General features: G+C 39.4%; 2 protein-coding genes across 10 annotated transcripts in view; one reads left to right on the top strand and one right to left on the bottom strand.

Moving 5' to 3' along the window:
- The window catches only part of dock7 (dedicator of cytokinesis 7), a 51731-nt gene that overhangs the window by 23035 nt on the left and 13242 nt on the right, over window positions 1-15454 (bottom strand). For 5 of the 9 annotated variants that reach the window (XR_004634531.1, XM_034706505.1, XM_034706487.1 and 2 more), the window contains exons 15-22: window positions 6213-6330; window positions 5866-5936; window positions 4096-4234; window positions 3740-3841; window positions 3278-3364; window positions 2334-2565; window positions 1667-1831; window positions 817-986 (exon numbers count right to left, since the gene is read on the bottom strand). Coding sequence is in view for 8 of the 9 variants with exons in the window: in XM_034706505.1 (XP_034562396.1) it covers window positions 817-986; window positions 1667-1831; window positions 2334-2565; window positions 3278-3364; window positions 3740-3841; window positions 4096-4234; window positions 5866-5936; window positions 6213-6330 (1084 nt within the window). In the remaining variant the exon portion in view is untranslated. Of the gene's footprint in view, window positions 1-816; window positions 987-1422; window positions 1444-1666; window positions 1832-2333; window positions 2566-3277; window positions 3365-3739; window positions 3842-4095; window positions 4235-5865; window positions 5937-6212; window positions 6331-15454 lie in introns of all 9 variants that reach the window. The other 4 variants (XM_034706470.1, XM_034706480.1, XM_034706496.1 and 1 more) reach the window with 1 other exon arrangement.
- On the top strand, window positions 10909-15255 carry angptl3 (angiopoietin-like 3). The gene is made up of 7 exons (XM_034706537.1): window positions 10909-11562; window positions 11943-12050; window positions 12200-12311; window positions 12421-12534; window positions 12845-12940; window positions 13643-13915; window positions 14011-15255. The coding sequence occupies exons 1-7, from the start codon at window positions 11035-11037 to the stop codon at window positions 14193-14195; spliced, it is 1416 nt and encodes a 471-aa protein (XP_034562428.1). The 5' UTR covers window positions 10909-11034; the 3' UTR covers window positions 14196-15255.

Genomic DNA, 15454 nt, shown 5'->3' with positions numbered 1-15454 from the left:
GTTAATGTCAGTGAATTAAAAAAAAATCCAAATCATCACCACAGAGGAGCAAAGCACTAAGGTTCTCTCTCTCCCTTTAGACATAACTCCCCCTCCCTCAGAGACAAGAAAAGAAAGGTTTAGTTAAGTAGAAGCTGCAAAGGGGACATTCATTTAACAAGGGGCTGCATTCACAGACTGTCAGGAAGTATTGGGTTAAATAAAAAAAGTGGGGCATCATTCAAGGTAAATACACAACAACACATAAATCAAATAAAAGAGAAGGAAGGAAACCAGCAGAAACTGGTGCTATCATTAATGTCTTTAAATGACAACTGAAACAATGTATCTGCCTGCCAATGTGACTGTTACTCTTCTCTAGTGCCTTTCACAACTTGCACACTTGGTGCGTTGTGAGGGCATGCGTGTGGGTGTGTATGTCAGGTTGCTGTTACAGGGGTTAGAAAGATAACATGTCCAATCCTATGTTTACACATTGGCTATACAGTTTGCACGCTGATAAAATAGTACCCCCTGGGCAATGAACACATGCGAGGGCTGTGCATTGTGTGGGTTAAGAACCATAGATCGGTACAATCACCTTACACCAGTGTGTCCAAAATACATCACAAATCAATGAGAGTTTTGATAAACATGTAACTGTGATATTTGCCCCTCATTACTGTTTATCCCTGCTGCCCACATGAGAACCACGTGTAACATTTTGAGTTGGAGTGCCTTCTGCCCTCACACAAATCTGACTTAACCCTCAAAGTATTGAGATTAAAAGAATGTCATGGGCTGAAGTCTAATTGAAGATCTCCACTGCTGACTTACCTTGCTGCCGATGATGGCGCGGACCTCGTCATCAGGGGAAGTGGGCGTGCCAGAGATGTCAGGGTTACTGTTGCTGAGGCTACGGGAGCGGTTGAGGTTGAGGCTCGCTGGTCGTACCGCTGAACGAGCCATAGTGGCATAGTGAACTGAACCTCCCAACCCTCCAGGGCCTGGGGAAACATACGGAGAAAGGAGAGTGGGATGATAGCTGGGATGTAATGGGGTAACTGCTTCTGCTGAGTCAATGAAGGTCCTCTGACATAAAGCATAACTCTGCGCACAATCCCAGCATGTCTTAAATTTCTAATAATTTCTTATATCTTTCAAAAAATAATTAGAGAACAAAAAAAATTATATGAAGTCAAACAAAAAACTTAAATGCCACATGGAGAAAAAAAACGTAAAGTCAAGAAACTTATTTTCCTTAATAATCAGCCACTGCTCTTGTCTCCACAGGGGATGAAGAATTATCTTAAACAGAAATTTTGCTTGACATAGCACATATTTAATGTTCCACTGGAAATAAATAAAACATGAAAACTATGTCTTGTCTTATGCGGATGAGAACAATCAATTCACACAGTTAAGATGTACAGTTTTGTGTACCTGATACGGATGAGTTGGGGTCTGTGTTGAGCAGGCAGAAACAAAATAGATGCGGGAGGAATAAAAAAAAGCAAAAGATAAAAAGAAATAGAAGAAGAAAAATTATGGCAGGCAGGGTTGACGATAGAAACACAGTGAAGGTGAGTGGAGGGTTGAATGGAGTTAACTTAAAAGAGGAAAACAAAGAAACAGACAAAGAATAAAGAATGATGTGTGGTATGAGACGTTTTGATTTTGAACATACCTGGGGACGGGGAGTTGGGGTCTGCACTGGGCAGCCGGAAGACGTAGTGGATGTAGGAAGACAGCAGGCCGTTGCGGCCATGCATGTCCTGGCTAGTGTCCAAGTACTTATGAAGCCGGTTCACAATGGATGCCATGACCTCAAAGGATGCCTGGCCCAGATTCACTGAACACACACAAACACACACAATGGCGCAGATAGAGGCAAAGTGCCAGATGTTACCATGCAGACGTGGACAAAGATCAGTGTAAATACAAACATGTTGCTACAGTACTTTTGTGCACTGTATATGATCTCATGAAACAAAGTTCTGAATGTAAATATTAAGTCACTTTGTTTGTTTCAAAAGTATTAAAACACAACTTCTTTTGAATCTTATTAATTTAGGTATCTGTTTACAAGGTAAGTCAAACCCTTACCTCTGCACTCACTCACTTTATAAAACTTTGTGTTTGAAGTGAAGTGGTTATGAATACATTTTTACTTTTAAGTCTTAGTCTCCATAATAAAAAGCAAAATTAGAAACTACAACCACAGCTACATTCTACAGCTTAATCATGTAAAATTGATACCTTACTACACCAAGAAGATTAACACGCTGGTGTAGTTGGAGTATAATCAATATGTGATCTACGGTTTCTGAGATGTGGACAATAAAATATCCTACCTATCTGTCCAGCAATGACTGGTGGCCGCACAACAAGCAGCACCAACTTGTCGAGCAGAAGGTGAAGGAACCGGACGACCGGTTCAAGCTGGGAAGAGTTGAGCGCTGCAATACTGGATTTGAGCTCAGTCTCTAAGTTGTTCTCCATGATACGCATGTCTCCTATCCTGACCGGGAACATGTGCTCATCCAGGGCGTGAACCAAGGCAAAGAACTTATCCAAGTACTGGTCCTGGATGAGAAGAGGAGAGAAAGTGAGATAAAAGTGATTCAAGACAATGTGGAGAAAAAGCATAAAAGGAGATAAAAATGCATGAAGGGAAAGGAGAGCAAAAGTAGAAGAGATAGAGCTTGACAAAAAATGTTGAAACTGTTTTTAAGAGAGAGAAAGTTGAAGTCTGGTAGCTAGTTGACAAACAAAAGTAAGCTTGGATCTACTCGTCTTAAGTTGGCTCACCAACCACAAAACGAAGGCTTCTACAAGAACACAGCAGAATCCAGCAAGTCTAATCTGCGCCAGGAGGAGTGATTTATGAGCACATTAGTCCCAGTTAGGCTCCTTGGGACCACAGTCAAGCCCTGCACACCCCAACCGACACAGAGATGGAGTAGACTCCGTAAATTACTGGCGCGGTGAGGTTTGTCTGCTAATAAACTGATGCTGGGGACGAATTACTGTCTAAAAGTGAAAACAGTGTTGTTCCTCTTCTCTGTTAGATAATTTCTAAAGGAAATCTGTGTGCAAGATCAAAATGATTCGATGGAACTGATGTAACAACATTTTTAAGGAGAATGTGGTTTTAATTTAGCAGCAGCATTTTCCCTCCGCTCAGACAGACTAATAGCATCAACTGTGAGGATGAAAAAGAGTAGGATGGTAGAAGATGACAAAACTGAATCCCTAAATCTGTAATTAGTAGCAGGACTATACACGGTACTGTTACCTGTGTGTGGATGGTTGAAACAGTCACCACTTCTACATTAAATACTCCTCGATGGTTGTCAACCCACTTCATCCCAGGGAGAGGAACCTTCAGTAAAAACATCAAAGTGAGATTCATTAGAGGAATTAAGAAAATAACTGCGTGTGTGTGTGTGTGTGTGTGTGTGTGTGTGTGTGTGTGTGTGGGGGGGGGGGTGTCAGATTCTTCAGAAACTCAACAATTTAAGTGCTGAGTCATTCAAAACAGTTATTTCTCTCGACTCAACATGTCACTTGGATTGGCTGGTGCGCATAAATTCTTTACCATTCATAAAACATTATTACAGCTAGAGCTGCAATCTTAAGACAAAAATATGATTACTGCTACCTTTTATTATGTCTTAACTAATCTTTAGCTTTTTCATAATCCAATTTATTGATTCATAACACTTAGAAAACTTCATAAAAGAAAAATGTGTCTCACATCTGGTGAGAGAACAGAGTAGGACTGTGGTGGTTTTTCCAGAGAGACGGGCAGACAGAAGTGTCCTGTCCGTAGACGTCCGTTCTGCAGCATGGGGATCCACTGCAGACAGAAAGAGAAATATAAATCATAAGACAACACCTAAGAGAGTTTGACTTTTGGTTAAGACCATACTGTAAAACTTACTTTCATGCTTCAAATGCAAACTTAAACATTTTTCTCAAAATCTGTGTGTTGTTAAAAATACAAGATGTGTCCATGTGAAAGAAAGAATTAGCCTTACTCAGCTTTAACCTACAACCATGACATAATCACAGGATGTGGTCATAGAAGCTGTGTCTGTGACTGTGTCGTACCGTGTACCCCACAGGGGTCTCCAGCGGTGTGTTCTGCTTCTGCTGACAACTGACGTGGTAAAAGGTGAAGAGAATGTGGTGGTGGTCCGACAGGGAGGCAGGCAGTTTGATCTTGACTTCATCATGAAAATCAGGGGATCTGTTGATCACAATCAAAAGAGTGAAGTTAGACTATTCAAAAAAAATCCACCCATGTTGCTCTATATTCAGCAGGTGATAGCATGGGAAGGGAGTAATATTAGGGTGTCACCTTAAGGTCATTGTGCCAAAACCTCATAGTATCAATTATGTACCAATCTACTAAAATCTCCTGTTGCTTGACCACACAGTAAAAGCAAAACAATGTCTAACTTTAGACAGAGTTTATTCTAATAGGTGACTGTTTAATTGTTTCCTATAAAAGTTTCTTTATTCTGCATCAGGGCCAAAATGACTCTAACTGCTTTTCTCTACTGATTGCCTGCTCTGGGGTCATGCCCTCTCAATACCGGTGTAACCTCGACCAAACATATTGTCCAATAAGGAACAAGTCAGTCATTCTCCAAATGCTTTCCCCAAAACATTAAAACAATAACTCATTTTAGAAACTAATACAAATAGTTTATAGCCCTTATGTTGTACTATTCTAGCTAACAGGCTCAATACTTAATATATATGATATAGTAGTACATTTTTTTTCTGCCCATGTGCAAATGTGCATATAATTGCAATCTGCAAATTTCCTATAACTGTTATTCTGCCTGAGTCCATTTATAACTTTGTGATCTTTGTTTACAGAACAAGCAGTCCCTCATAGTGAAAGTCAAGCTGTCTAATAAGAAATTACATAACGTACCGTCACTTTTGCTGAATTCTTTGTGGTACCCCAGGGGGGAAACTTTGCTTCAACCCAATGCTCCAAACAAATAACCCCCAACTACTGCAGGCCCACCAACAAAACCACCGGGAACGCTTTAAAATTAGACATGAATAAAACTGCTAGGGGAAAAAAAGGTCACAAAGGGGGCCTCATTTCTTATGGGAACAAATATTCTGGTTATGAAACAGAACGAAACCTCGGGGATGGAGAGTACTCGGAGCTGAGAGATTCTGCCAATTCAAAAACGTTTTCTGTGAGTTGTTTTATTTCCACTTCAATAACTTTTCTTGAGAACTGAGGCTTATTCAAAGTGGAATTCAGACTGTAACTGACTAAGTGCTGACGCATGTTGTCCTTATCACAGTGGCACATCATTTCCAGGTTGAGCATTAAAGTTGTGACCCCTGAGTGACTAATGACAAACAGCTCACTGTCATAAAAAACACCTAATGGTGGTGATAAAACATTAGAGACCCCTCAGCTCTTCTGTAAGGATGGGAGAAAACTGTGCCAAGGACACCACTTGACACTGACCAGAAGGTTGACTCCACCTGTTCTTTAATGAATGCCATCAAAAGAGATAATGGAGGTGTAAGAGTGGATGCTGGGCTGATATTAGATTAATAAAGAATATAAGTGAATCCAGTTCTTCATGAAACTAAGCCTGTCAGATTTCCAGAACTTACAGTTATCATGTAATCCCCAAAAGAGGTCTTCACATTAATCGCATCGTGATGAAAAAAAACGACACGCCTGAATGAAATTAGAATACTGCGATGGTTTTGAAGGTCAAACTTGAGGGTATTGGAAAGAGCATGTTTCTACCTTTGTTTAATCATTATCCCAATCACCCGATCACTAAAGACTATTCCAACCAAAGGAAAAGACTATAAACAGACAAAAAGAAATACCTGTTATGGTAGACCACAGAAGTGTAGGCTTCTTTGTAGAAATCTGCACAGCTGGACTTCCCGAATATCACCTGGGAGATGAAAAAAGTGGACATTTAAGCGATCATGAAGCTGCGTGTGGCCGTATGTATTTGTATTTACCCAGAGCATGTGTGGCAGCATTCACATCGCTGTTAAGTAATGAAGTGCACAGCTTTCAACATATGCAAATACTCCTTACCTGTGTTTTCACATTCTCAATAAATGAATACATCATTAGATTTCAACCTAACACAAAAAACTAACAAGAATGATTTCAACATATCTTTGAAGCTTTCTTCAGTCTGATGTATTTCATGGTGACATACCGGCATTGCATTGTTGGGATCCTCTCCATTCATAAATTGCACTTTGACTGTGATGTTGCGGGCGGAGCCTTGTCGGTTGGCAAAGTTGAGACTCTGAGGGTTCACATACAGCAGATTCCTAAGAGAGACACACACAAGCACACAGACAGAGAAAAAAGACACACCATGAGTTATGTTGTTTAAGTACCTAACCCCAAAATGATCCATCAACAGAATCACATTTATTTAAAAGCATGTATAGTATATTGTAAAAAGTAGCAATAACCATTGTTTTTCTTGCTTAATCACAAATCTACTTCTATGTTAGCTTCCTCATAAAGTACGGATTTAGTTCTAAGACCTAACACTTGCTATTATTTACATGCATGTTTTAACTTTCTCTTTTTTCCTCTTACAGTCAAGGAAATGCCAATACTGTTGCTGTATACTGTATTCAAAAAAGTCAATACAACCCATGACCTCATACTCTGACATAAACCACATGTCTTTGAAAGTGCATGACCTGTTTCCATCGCACAGTTATGAAAGATTCCACAAACTGATCAGTTAAAGAGGTCAAGGCCACAGCAGTCGGTAAAATAGCTACTAAGTGGTAATTATTCATCATTTTACCACTCAATATCAATCATTTTTCAGGGTCTTTCTCTGTCTTAGGAGATAGCTGACAGTTGAAGTTGAATAAGGATTGTTTATGAATTATGTAAGAGTAACTCATACAATGTAAAGGTAATTACATGCAAAAAAAAAAAAACAGAACAGTAACAATCAAAACATACAGCAAAAATGTTAAACATTTTGTAAGCATGACAATTTTTTATGCAGCCAGTTATGTTTGATCTACCCTCTCTCTGTGTACTTATGTAACTTGACGTAAACAGTGTTGGGTCTTGTTATTTATTTAAATCAGGAGGTATTATTATAAATAATCTGCCCCCTTCGCTGCTCTGAAGTCTGTAACTTGCAGAGTCTTACTTTCCCGCCGGACAATGAATCACAACTGATCTTGTCTTAACCGAAATGAACCCTTAAATTATTCGATTCATCTCAGAACTTCTTCCCAAGGGTTAAGACTCACACATTGAATCTTTTTCTGTGTCAGTCGCAGCTTGAAGCTGGCTCAGACCTCTTGACACCCCACAGGGTAACTGTATGCCCAACAACTTATTGTAGATCTAATATCAGCTTAATTCCAATTTAAAATACAGCATTAAACAAACATAAGCATTAAAAAATAAAATATTTTAAAATGTAAGATCAAGAAATAAATAAAGTAAAATGAGTTCAAATATTTAATTAAAAGTCTCGTTAAAATAAATTAAAAGTTTGCAGTGAGTTTGTAGAGAGATAAAAACTAAGGTTTAAAAAGTGGGTTTCTATCCATTAGAGAGCAGAGTAAACAGCTAAAAAGAGGAATGTTTTTCATCTGGACTGTCTTAGTCTAGACTTAAAGTGGTCAGAGTCGGGGCTTGTGTAATATTATCTGGGAGGTTATTCCAGGTCTGTAAGAAAAAAGTAACACTTACGTTTTTAATTCAGATCACTGAACAAGCTACTTAATCCTGGAATAAATGATACGTTTGACCTGAGTTTATTCATCCCAATAAGAAATGAACTTCCTCTAAAAATCTGTCTAACTTCTTTTTATTAAAATAAAACAATAAAAAACACTAAAGGTGGTAGGGAAATTTTACGACAGTGATCACTGCTGTCAGCAAAGCTACAGCTAATGTTCCTTTAAAAATAAAGTGTACTACTTTGTTGAGAGAGGGGAGAAGGGTCCACAGTAGGAAGTGTAAATTAACCTGGGATCAGCTGATAAACCACAATGACGTAGTCCAGCCTGTGGGGGGCAGCCCCCCTGAGACCACAGCTGTAACCACAACTGACAATGAAGCGTGGGAATCTTTTTTTGTCCATCCATGGACTAGAATTTCACTCATTATCCTCTGGTACCCTTCATCTATTCTGTCCTTACAATGAAAATGACCTCACTGTGAACAATGTCGAAACACTCCTGAAAACACGAATGGAAGTATCACTGATTGTTCAGTTCCTCTCTTCAAATTTAACTTGGGTTAATCAGTACTAAGGGGATACCCTAGAAGCAAACTCAGCATTGTAGGTGTCCTAATACACTTCTTACTCTAATTACAGCTGGATACCTTCCCCATCTGAGCCCAGGGACCAAATAAGGGGGAAAAGTCATTGTTTACTGACTCTAAACATAGATAAGCATACACTCTTCTCAAATAGGCCAGGTGACTAAGTATTCTCTGGTAATTTGGAGAATGCAGAGAAGGAATGGCAAATAAACATGACTGCCCAACAGTAAGACAACCACTGTCAGTAAATTCCAAAGGTTGAAAGCTATCAACACTAAGTTTATCCACCTTATTTTTCATTAGAATAAAAAAACGTGCTTGTATTAATAATGTACATGAAATCGTTACGAACTGTGCAAAGAGAAAGGTTTCGTATTTTTTATCTTGAAACATTGAATGGGCATGTTTTATCGATGACTCTATAGATGCTGTGTTTAACAGTGTTAACTTCACACCGATAGCAATCTACCAGCAATGGATTGAGTCCAGTTGTTTCCGTGTCAAGTTCACTCAGAGGTTTGATATTTTACTCTTAAATAATTTGGTTAAAAAACTTGACAAAAGTTCTTGTTTGCGTGTTCTTCTTTTGTTTTTAATTGCTCCTAACATTTTAATTCACTCCTCAATGTATTATTGATTAGATAATATTATTATTATTTTGATTATTTTTTATCTTATTTTTATTGTACTTACTCTTTTTAACTCTTTTAGTTTTTTAGCTGTTTCTGTTGATCTATAAGCGGTGTTTTGGTAAGTTCCACGACACCCTTAGTGTTCCTTTCTAGTCTAACTTTGACTACACTATGGATATTTTGGTCTATATTCAGCATTGTGACTCTGATTATTATGAATTCATATGCATGAAAATTCAATAAAAAAAAAATATATATATATATATATATAAACAACCTAACAAAACCCAATGTGAAGTGAAAGAAACTCAAAGCTGCAGATTAGCTTAATTCTGCTTTAGTGTTATCGTTGCAGTTTGGATGCAGTGGAGCTTTTAGCTTTCTAGTCCATGGCTAGTATTGCAAAGCAGCAAAGAAACTACTCTACTCTATGTGAAATTCTAGAGCTAATTTAAAACCAGCTCCTCAGAGAAAGGTTCAAACTCTTTACCCTCTTGCTCTTAAGCCATGGTGCTAACCACAGTGCTGGTATGAAGGATACTGATAATTGTCCAAGCTTTATGCTGATTGAGCAAATTCCTGGAACTTTGACTTAATCAGTGATCATTATTTTCTTTTCTATAGGAGCCTGTATTCATATGGAAAACCCTGCAGTTTTAAATTACAGGGCACTGAGGTAATCTGTCCCTATAACCGCAAATTGCAGAAGAAAAGCTCATTACCATGACTATGTGGTATTTTAAGTTGCACTGCAGTGGCCACAGTGCTAAAATGTTTCCATTTCAAACCAAAGTTAACAAAAGGTGACATCCCAACACTTTCTGCTGCACTTCTAAGACAACAAACATCTGTCATAATAAGTTAATAATCTCCATATAGAATGGCTAAACAGCTGACTGGTGAAAATACATGTTGAGAGCAATATACATTGAAAAGTATTATTTTTTCAGTTCAGGACTTTGATGGGCCAAATTAAGCAGTGACTGCAAGAAAAGCAATAATTTTGGTTTGGAAGGCCTTCTTGACACCCTGTAACAGAGCAAGCTCACTTTAGAGATTTAGAACCACACAGCATTGGGTGCCAAATGTCTAAATATTTATATTCCAATTAAATACTCCACCTAGTCATTTCACTGATTAGTTCCTCCTCTCTCTCAGGCTAGAAGTGAACATATTTCACCAACATTGCGAGTCTGCCCAAAACAACTCACTATGAAATTCCTTTTATTTTTACAACAGGACTCAATGTACAAAACTGATTCTTTTAAAGCTGCAAGCAAATCTGTGAAGTATATATTCTCCGCTTCCATGTCCCATGGCATTAAAAAAAAGATCACACGTGCCATGACAAGGTTGATAAAAAATGACAAGGCTGAGCAATAAAACCAAGATGATGAGTACACACTGTCCAAACTCTACAACATCATTCATGCCCAGAAGCTCAACCCTGGTACAGATGACAGGCTCACTCCCCTCCCAACGCGAAGAGAGAAGAAGGAGGGAGAGAGAACTGGGTGCTGGGCTGATTCAGCAGGATGCTAAATCAAACCCCAGAGCATTAATTACACACAGCATTATCAATCAGAGCAAAGTGTGCGCAGGGTTATAAGGTTTGAGATTGATCAGACTGACGATCCATCAAAAACCAGTGATGGCCATTGTTGGCTTTCTGCTGATCAGCCAAAGCTCTGCACCACAGATGGAGAGCAGGGTAGGGTGTGGTATGGAAAGGGGATTGGGGTTAAATGGGCAGTAAAGAAGGGGGGGACTTATATGTCATTTGCTCACTGCTGTGATTTGTTTGTTCAGGAGTGGGAGGGCTCGGGAGGGATTTGGGAGGAGGTAGGGCACAGAGCTAAAACATAGTAGGGTTTAATGATCAGCTAATCCCCCCTCCTCTACTGAGAGGGCAGTATATAACACAGGGCAGTCTGCTGCTCTCACATCATTTAACCAGCAAGGAAGTCTAGTTCTAGGCAGTGGGAGAGCAAAGAGTGCTGAGTGGAGCATCAAATAGAGGACAGGAAGAGCAGTGAAACTCTGTGTTACAAAATCTTCCACAAGCCAGGACGGGACAAGAAAGTCGTGATGAAGCTCTTTTGCCTGTTGCTGCTGCTAGTCATTTCTGCTGCTTCTATCCCTCTGGAAACCTCAGGTAGAGCAGAGTACACCACCCTTTCCTCCCGGGGCTATACCACAGACCCAAGCCCAACCGAGGCAAAGTCTCGCTTCGCCATGCTGGATGACGTGCGTCTACTTGCGAACGGCCTCCTTCAGCTAGGCCAGAGTTTACGGGAGTTCGTCCACAAGACCAAAGCCCAAATCAACGACATCTTCCAGAAGTTGAACATTTTCGACCGCTCTTTCTACCAGCTCTCGGTGGTCACGTCGGAGATCAAGGAGGAAGAGGAGGAGCTGAAGAAGACCACCAGTTTCTTGAAAACCAACAATGAAGAGATCAGGAACCTGTCGCTTGAAATAAACTCCAAAATCAACGGCATCCTGCAGGAGCGTACACAGCTGCAGAGCAAGGTGGGGAACCTGGAGGAGCGGCTGAAGGGACTGTCAGAGAGCTTGATCCCTGCTGAACAGCTCGGAGAAATCTCAACCCTTAAGGTAAGTGGTTTATAGGACTTGATGAACTCTCATGAATTAGATTATATTTAAACTACATGCTACTTTGCTGAGGAAGATCTATAAACCCCTGTTGAGCACATGTTGCCAATTTTTCAAATGCATACTGATAGAAGTAACACAACATTAATCACTACAAGATCTTTTATGTATTCTGACATAAATCATGATAATCTAATTTCATCCAATCTAACCACTAACTAGCTACTACACTGTAACTTGATGAATGGGCATTCTGTTATTTAAAGAACATTTCATAGAGTGTGATAATAACTCCATTCATGGAACTCAACATGTCTTCTCTCTTTAAAACATCGGACTTTAAGAAGCACTAAACATGTTTTTATCATCGCATTTCTTAGGAGGTGATCGATGCTCAAGAAAAGACAATCACCAGTCTCCTGAATGCTGTGAGGGAGCAGCACGAGCAGCTCGACCACCAGAATATGAAGATCAAAAATCTAGAGAAGGTAAACAATAACTCAGAGAAATATCTGAGTTGTAAATAATAATAATGTTTTTTATTTGGGACTGTAATGTGCCTAATTTGAGGGAAACTGTTTTAATGAGGGCTCTTAACATTAATAACTATCCCTTATTCATGTGCACTCTCTTGCAGCTAACTTCTGACAGCTTTCAAGACACCGTCGACAAGCCAATTAATTCAGATTCTGCAGCTTCGGACATGTTTGAATATTTGACAGGAAACACAACTGGTCTAGACACAAATGGTACATTTTTTTTAAAATGTTTTCTAAGTTGGTTTAACTGTAAATGTTTAAAAAGGCTGTGTGTGTGTGTGAACGCTTTAAGTTTATGTTCTCCTATATTGTGTTTCAGACCTCCCCACAGACTGCAGTGACCTGTTCAACAAAGGAGAGACAAACAGTGGAATCTATGTTATCAAGCCAAACCAATCTGAGCCATTCAACGTGTACTGTGAAATGGGCTTAGGTGGGTGAGACTACAGCTAGCGAGTTCAAATTGAGTGCAGTAAACTACTAATTCTCTATTCAGAGGCACTGACTTTCATAAACTGAAGCATTGACATTTCTGAACATCACCAATCATCAGGCAAGGAACACAACAACAAAAAAGAATCAACCTGGTTAGTCATTGAAACAAATTATCAAAAGAGCAGACAGTGGGGTGGATATCCCATTCACATTATCTATGATAAGAAGGTTTCCTGATACTTGTGTAAACTGTTGTGTAATTTACGTCTATAACTTGAGCTCAAATATATTTCTAATCCATTCTATAGATGGAGGTTCGACTGTCGTCCAACGCAGGGTTGATGGGTCAGTGGACTTTGACCAGACATGGGACAAGTATGAGAAAGGCTTTGGAGATGTGGAAAGTGAGTTGTTGTTTTTAAATTTAAAATGTTCAACTTTTATCATTTGCAAAATTGACAATTTGCCATCATGATGCCTGTACTTCTTTTCTTTCTTTTTTTTTTGATACGCAAGTCCCTCAAATCCCTGTCCCAAATTAAACTATCTGTCCATAGCACTGGAGAGCTAATCTATTCTTAGACTGGGGACACTTTGAAGTATTTCCTGCGAGCTTGATCATAGGAAACAGTAGTTGCTGCATATCGGCTCTGAACTGATAAAGTGACTTCCTGCATTGACTAAGTATATCACATGTTTTGGCAGTTTTCCCTGCATGCACTCACTACTCGTAAGTGCGGTCATGCCACATTCAAAGTAATGGCTCCTGCAGGCATAAATTTAAGTCACTACGTTTTTGCACAACGTCTTGTCCAAAGATTAAATCTCAGAGTTTTCTGCGGCAATCCCCAGCAGGCCAAAAAGATGACACATGTATTTAGATGTATGCCTGCTCTGATTAAACTACAGTCTCTGTAGTATATTGGGGACAAAGTAGAAACTGATGAAGAACTGGATGGGTTGTACATTTTTGAGAGAAATTAGGAAAAAAAGAGCCTCTGAGTTTGACTGAAACCTTTAGAGCACACCTTCTAATAAGATAGGATATCTCCTATATAGAAAAAAAATCACCTAACTTAATAAAAACTGACTGATGTGTAATGCAGAGGACTTCTGGTTGGGCCTGAAGAAGATCCACAGCTTGACAAAGCAGGGAGTTTACATCCTGCGTATCGATGTGGAAGACTGGAAGGAGGAGAAGCACTGGGCTGAGTACCGCTTCTCACTGGAGGGTCCTTCCAAAGACTACACCATTCATGTCAGCCACTTCTCTGGTGACCTGTCTGATGCCATGGCCAACAGCACCGGCATGAGATTCTTCACAAAAGACAGAAACAATGACAACCACAGAAACTCCAACTGTGCTCGCAGTTATGCAGGTAAAGAGATGTAGAGGCTGATTTGATACAGGACAGATTGTAAAGACTCAGTCATGTTTCTATAATGTATGTCTCTGGTCCTGACCCTTTTGCAGGTGGTTGGTGGTACAATGTCTGTGGAGAGACCAACCTCAATGGACGGTATTTGTGGTTGAGGGCCAAGGGGCGTTCAATGAGAAGAAAAGGTATTTACTGGAAGCCTGGAACAGGGCCCTCATACTCCCTCAAGACAGCCAAGATCACCTTAAAACCAGCCCTTACTTTTCAGAGCTTCAACTGAAACTAAAGAGTCAACACCAACACTTCTGCCATCGTCAACAAACATGCTCAGCAAGAGAACTAACAGATGCATGATCCATGTACCGTATATGATGACAAATTCTTCATTTATTTGCCACATTAAGCTGACTGCTTCCTACCCCAGTTTTTGAAGTTGGTGCTGACCGAGCAAAAACAGGCCAAAAATGTCACAAGTCAGAAAATGCTGAACATGCAATGATGCAACACTGCCACCCTGCCACGAGGGTCGTTAACCTATTGGGTCTGATCCAGTGGGGACAGTAGATTTGGCATTATGCAACATCTGCTATCACTTGCAAAATGGACGTATTGATCCACATCAGCAAACTGACTCAGTGCTGGCCGGAAAATGTGACAGTACAACAGCCGAGAGAGGAAAAACCATGAGGGGTGATTAGGAAGGAAGTCCAAACTGAGATTTCTTACCTGTGGTGAAATATTTTCTGTCGATTTTAATGTATTTTACTGCATCTGTGTCAACTAAGCTATTTAAAATGTATTTTATCTTGTGGTGTAAAATACTTGCATGTTGTCCTGGAGCTACAGACACCCAAACAAGTTGTTACATAAAAGGCATGCATTATACAAGTCAAGGTTTAAAGACACGCTGCATCTTCAACATCTCAAGAAGTACATACTGGTTCATTCTCTCCAGTAAAGGCTTTATATTTGTCCTGGTATTTTACACTGCTTCAGCCCTAGTTTCATAGGAAATAATCTTTTATGTCAGCAGACTGACCGCACAAAAAATTGGAGGTTCATAGCTTTAGCAGCGCACTGATATGGTTTCTCTCTGTTTTTTTGTGCTTTTTTTACTCTGAGGTATTTAAACCATGTTCATGCTAACCTGGTATTCTTTTGCAAATCTAATTTCTATGTATGTCCTAAGTTACTGAGTCATATTGACTCTTGCACATCACTACATTGTAACTGTACTGTAAATGTGCCTCATACAAACACCGTAACCTGACAAGTAGCTATGTGCTCTAAAAATGATGTATTTATGAAAACCAAATAAATTCTTGAACCATGAAACGTGACTTCATTTCTCAGCGTGTTGTTCTTCAACTTTATACTATATACTTTATTCTTCAATGTCAGATGAAGAAATATAGTCCAAACTTAACTAGGGAAGTAAATTTCAAGTATTTTCCGTGATCGATCTTTGGAAATGTTAACGATCAATTATGCATTAATCATGAAAATAAACATAAAGTTTTTACATGTCAAAAACAATGC

The sequence above is a fragment of the Notolabrus celidotus genome, chromosome 2 (genome assembly GCF_009762535.1).
Source record: "Notolabrus celidotus isolate fNotCel1 chromosome 2, fNotCel1.pri, whole genome shotgun sequence".
Lineage (NCBI taxonomy): Eukaryota > Metazoa > Chordata > Actinopteri > Labriformes > Labridae > Notolabrus > Notolabrus celidotus.
The sequence above is the reverse complement of the archived record's forward strand: the minus strand, read 5'-3'. Positions and strand labels throughout refer to the sequence as shown.

What these genes read in the sequence shown, in the direction of transcription:
- angptl3 (XM_034706537.1), top strand. Translation starts at nt 11,035, where the DNA reads ATGAAGCTCTTTTGCCTGTTGCTGCTGCTAGTCATTTCTGCTGCTTCT. An exon ending in GTACTGTGAAATGGGCTTAG is followed by an intron (nt 12,535 to 12,844) that starts GTGGGTGAGACT and finishes TCCATTCTATAG; the next exon opens with ATGGAGGTTCGACTGTCGTC. An exon ending in CTGTGCTCGCAGTTATGCAG is followed by an intron (nt 13,916 to 14,010) that starts GTAAAGAGATGT and finishes ACCCTTTTGCAG; the next exon opens with GTGGTTGGTGGTACAATGTC.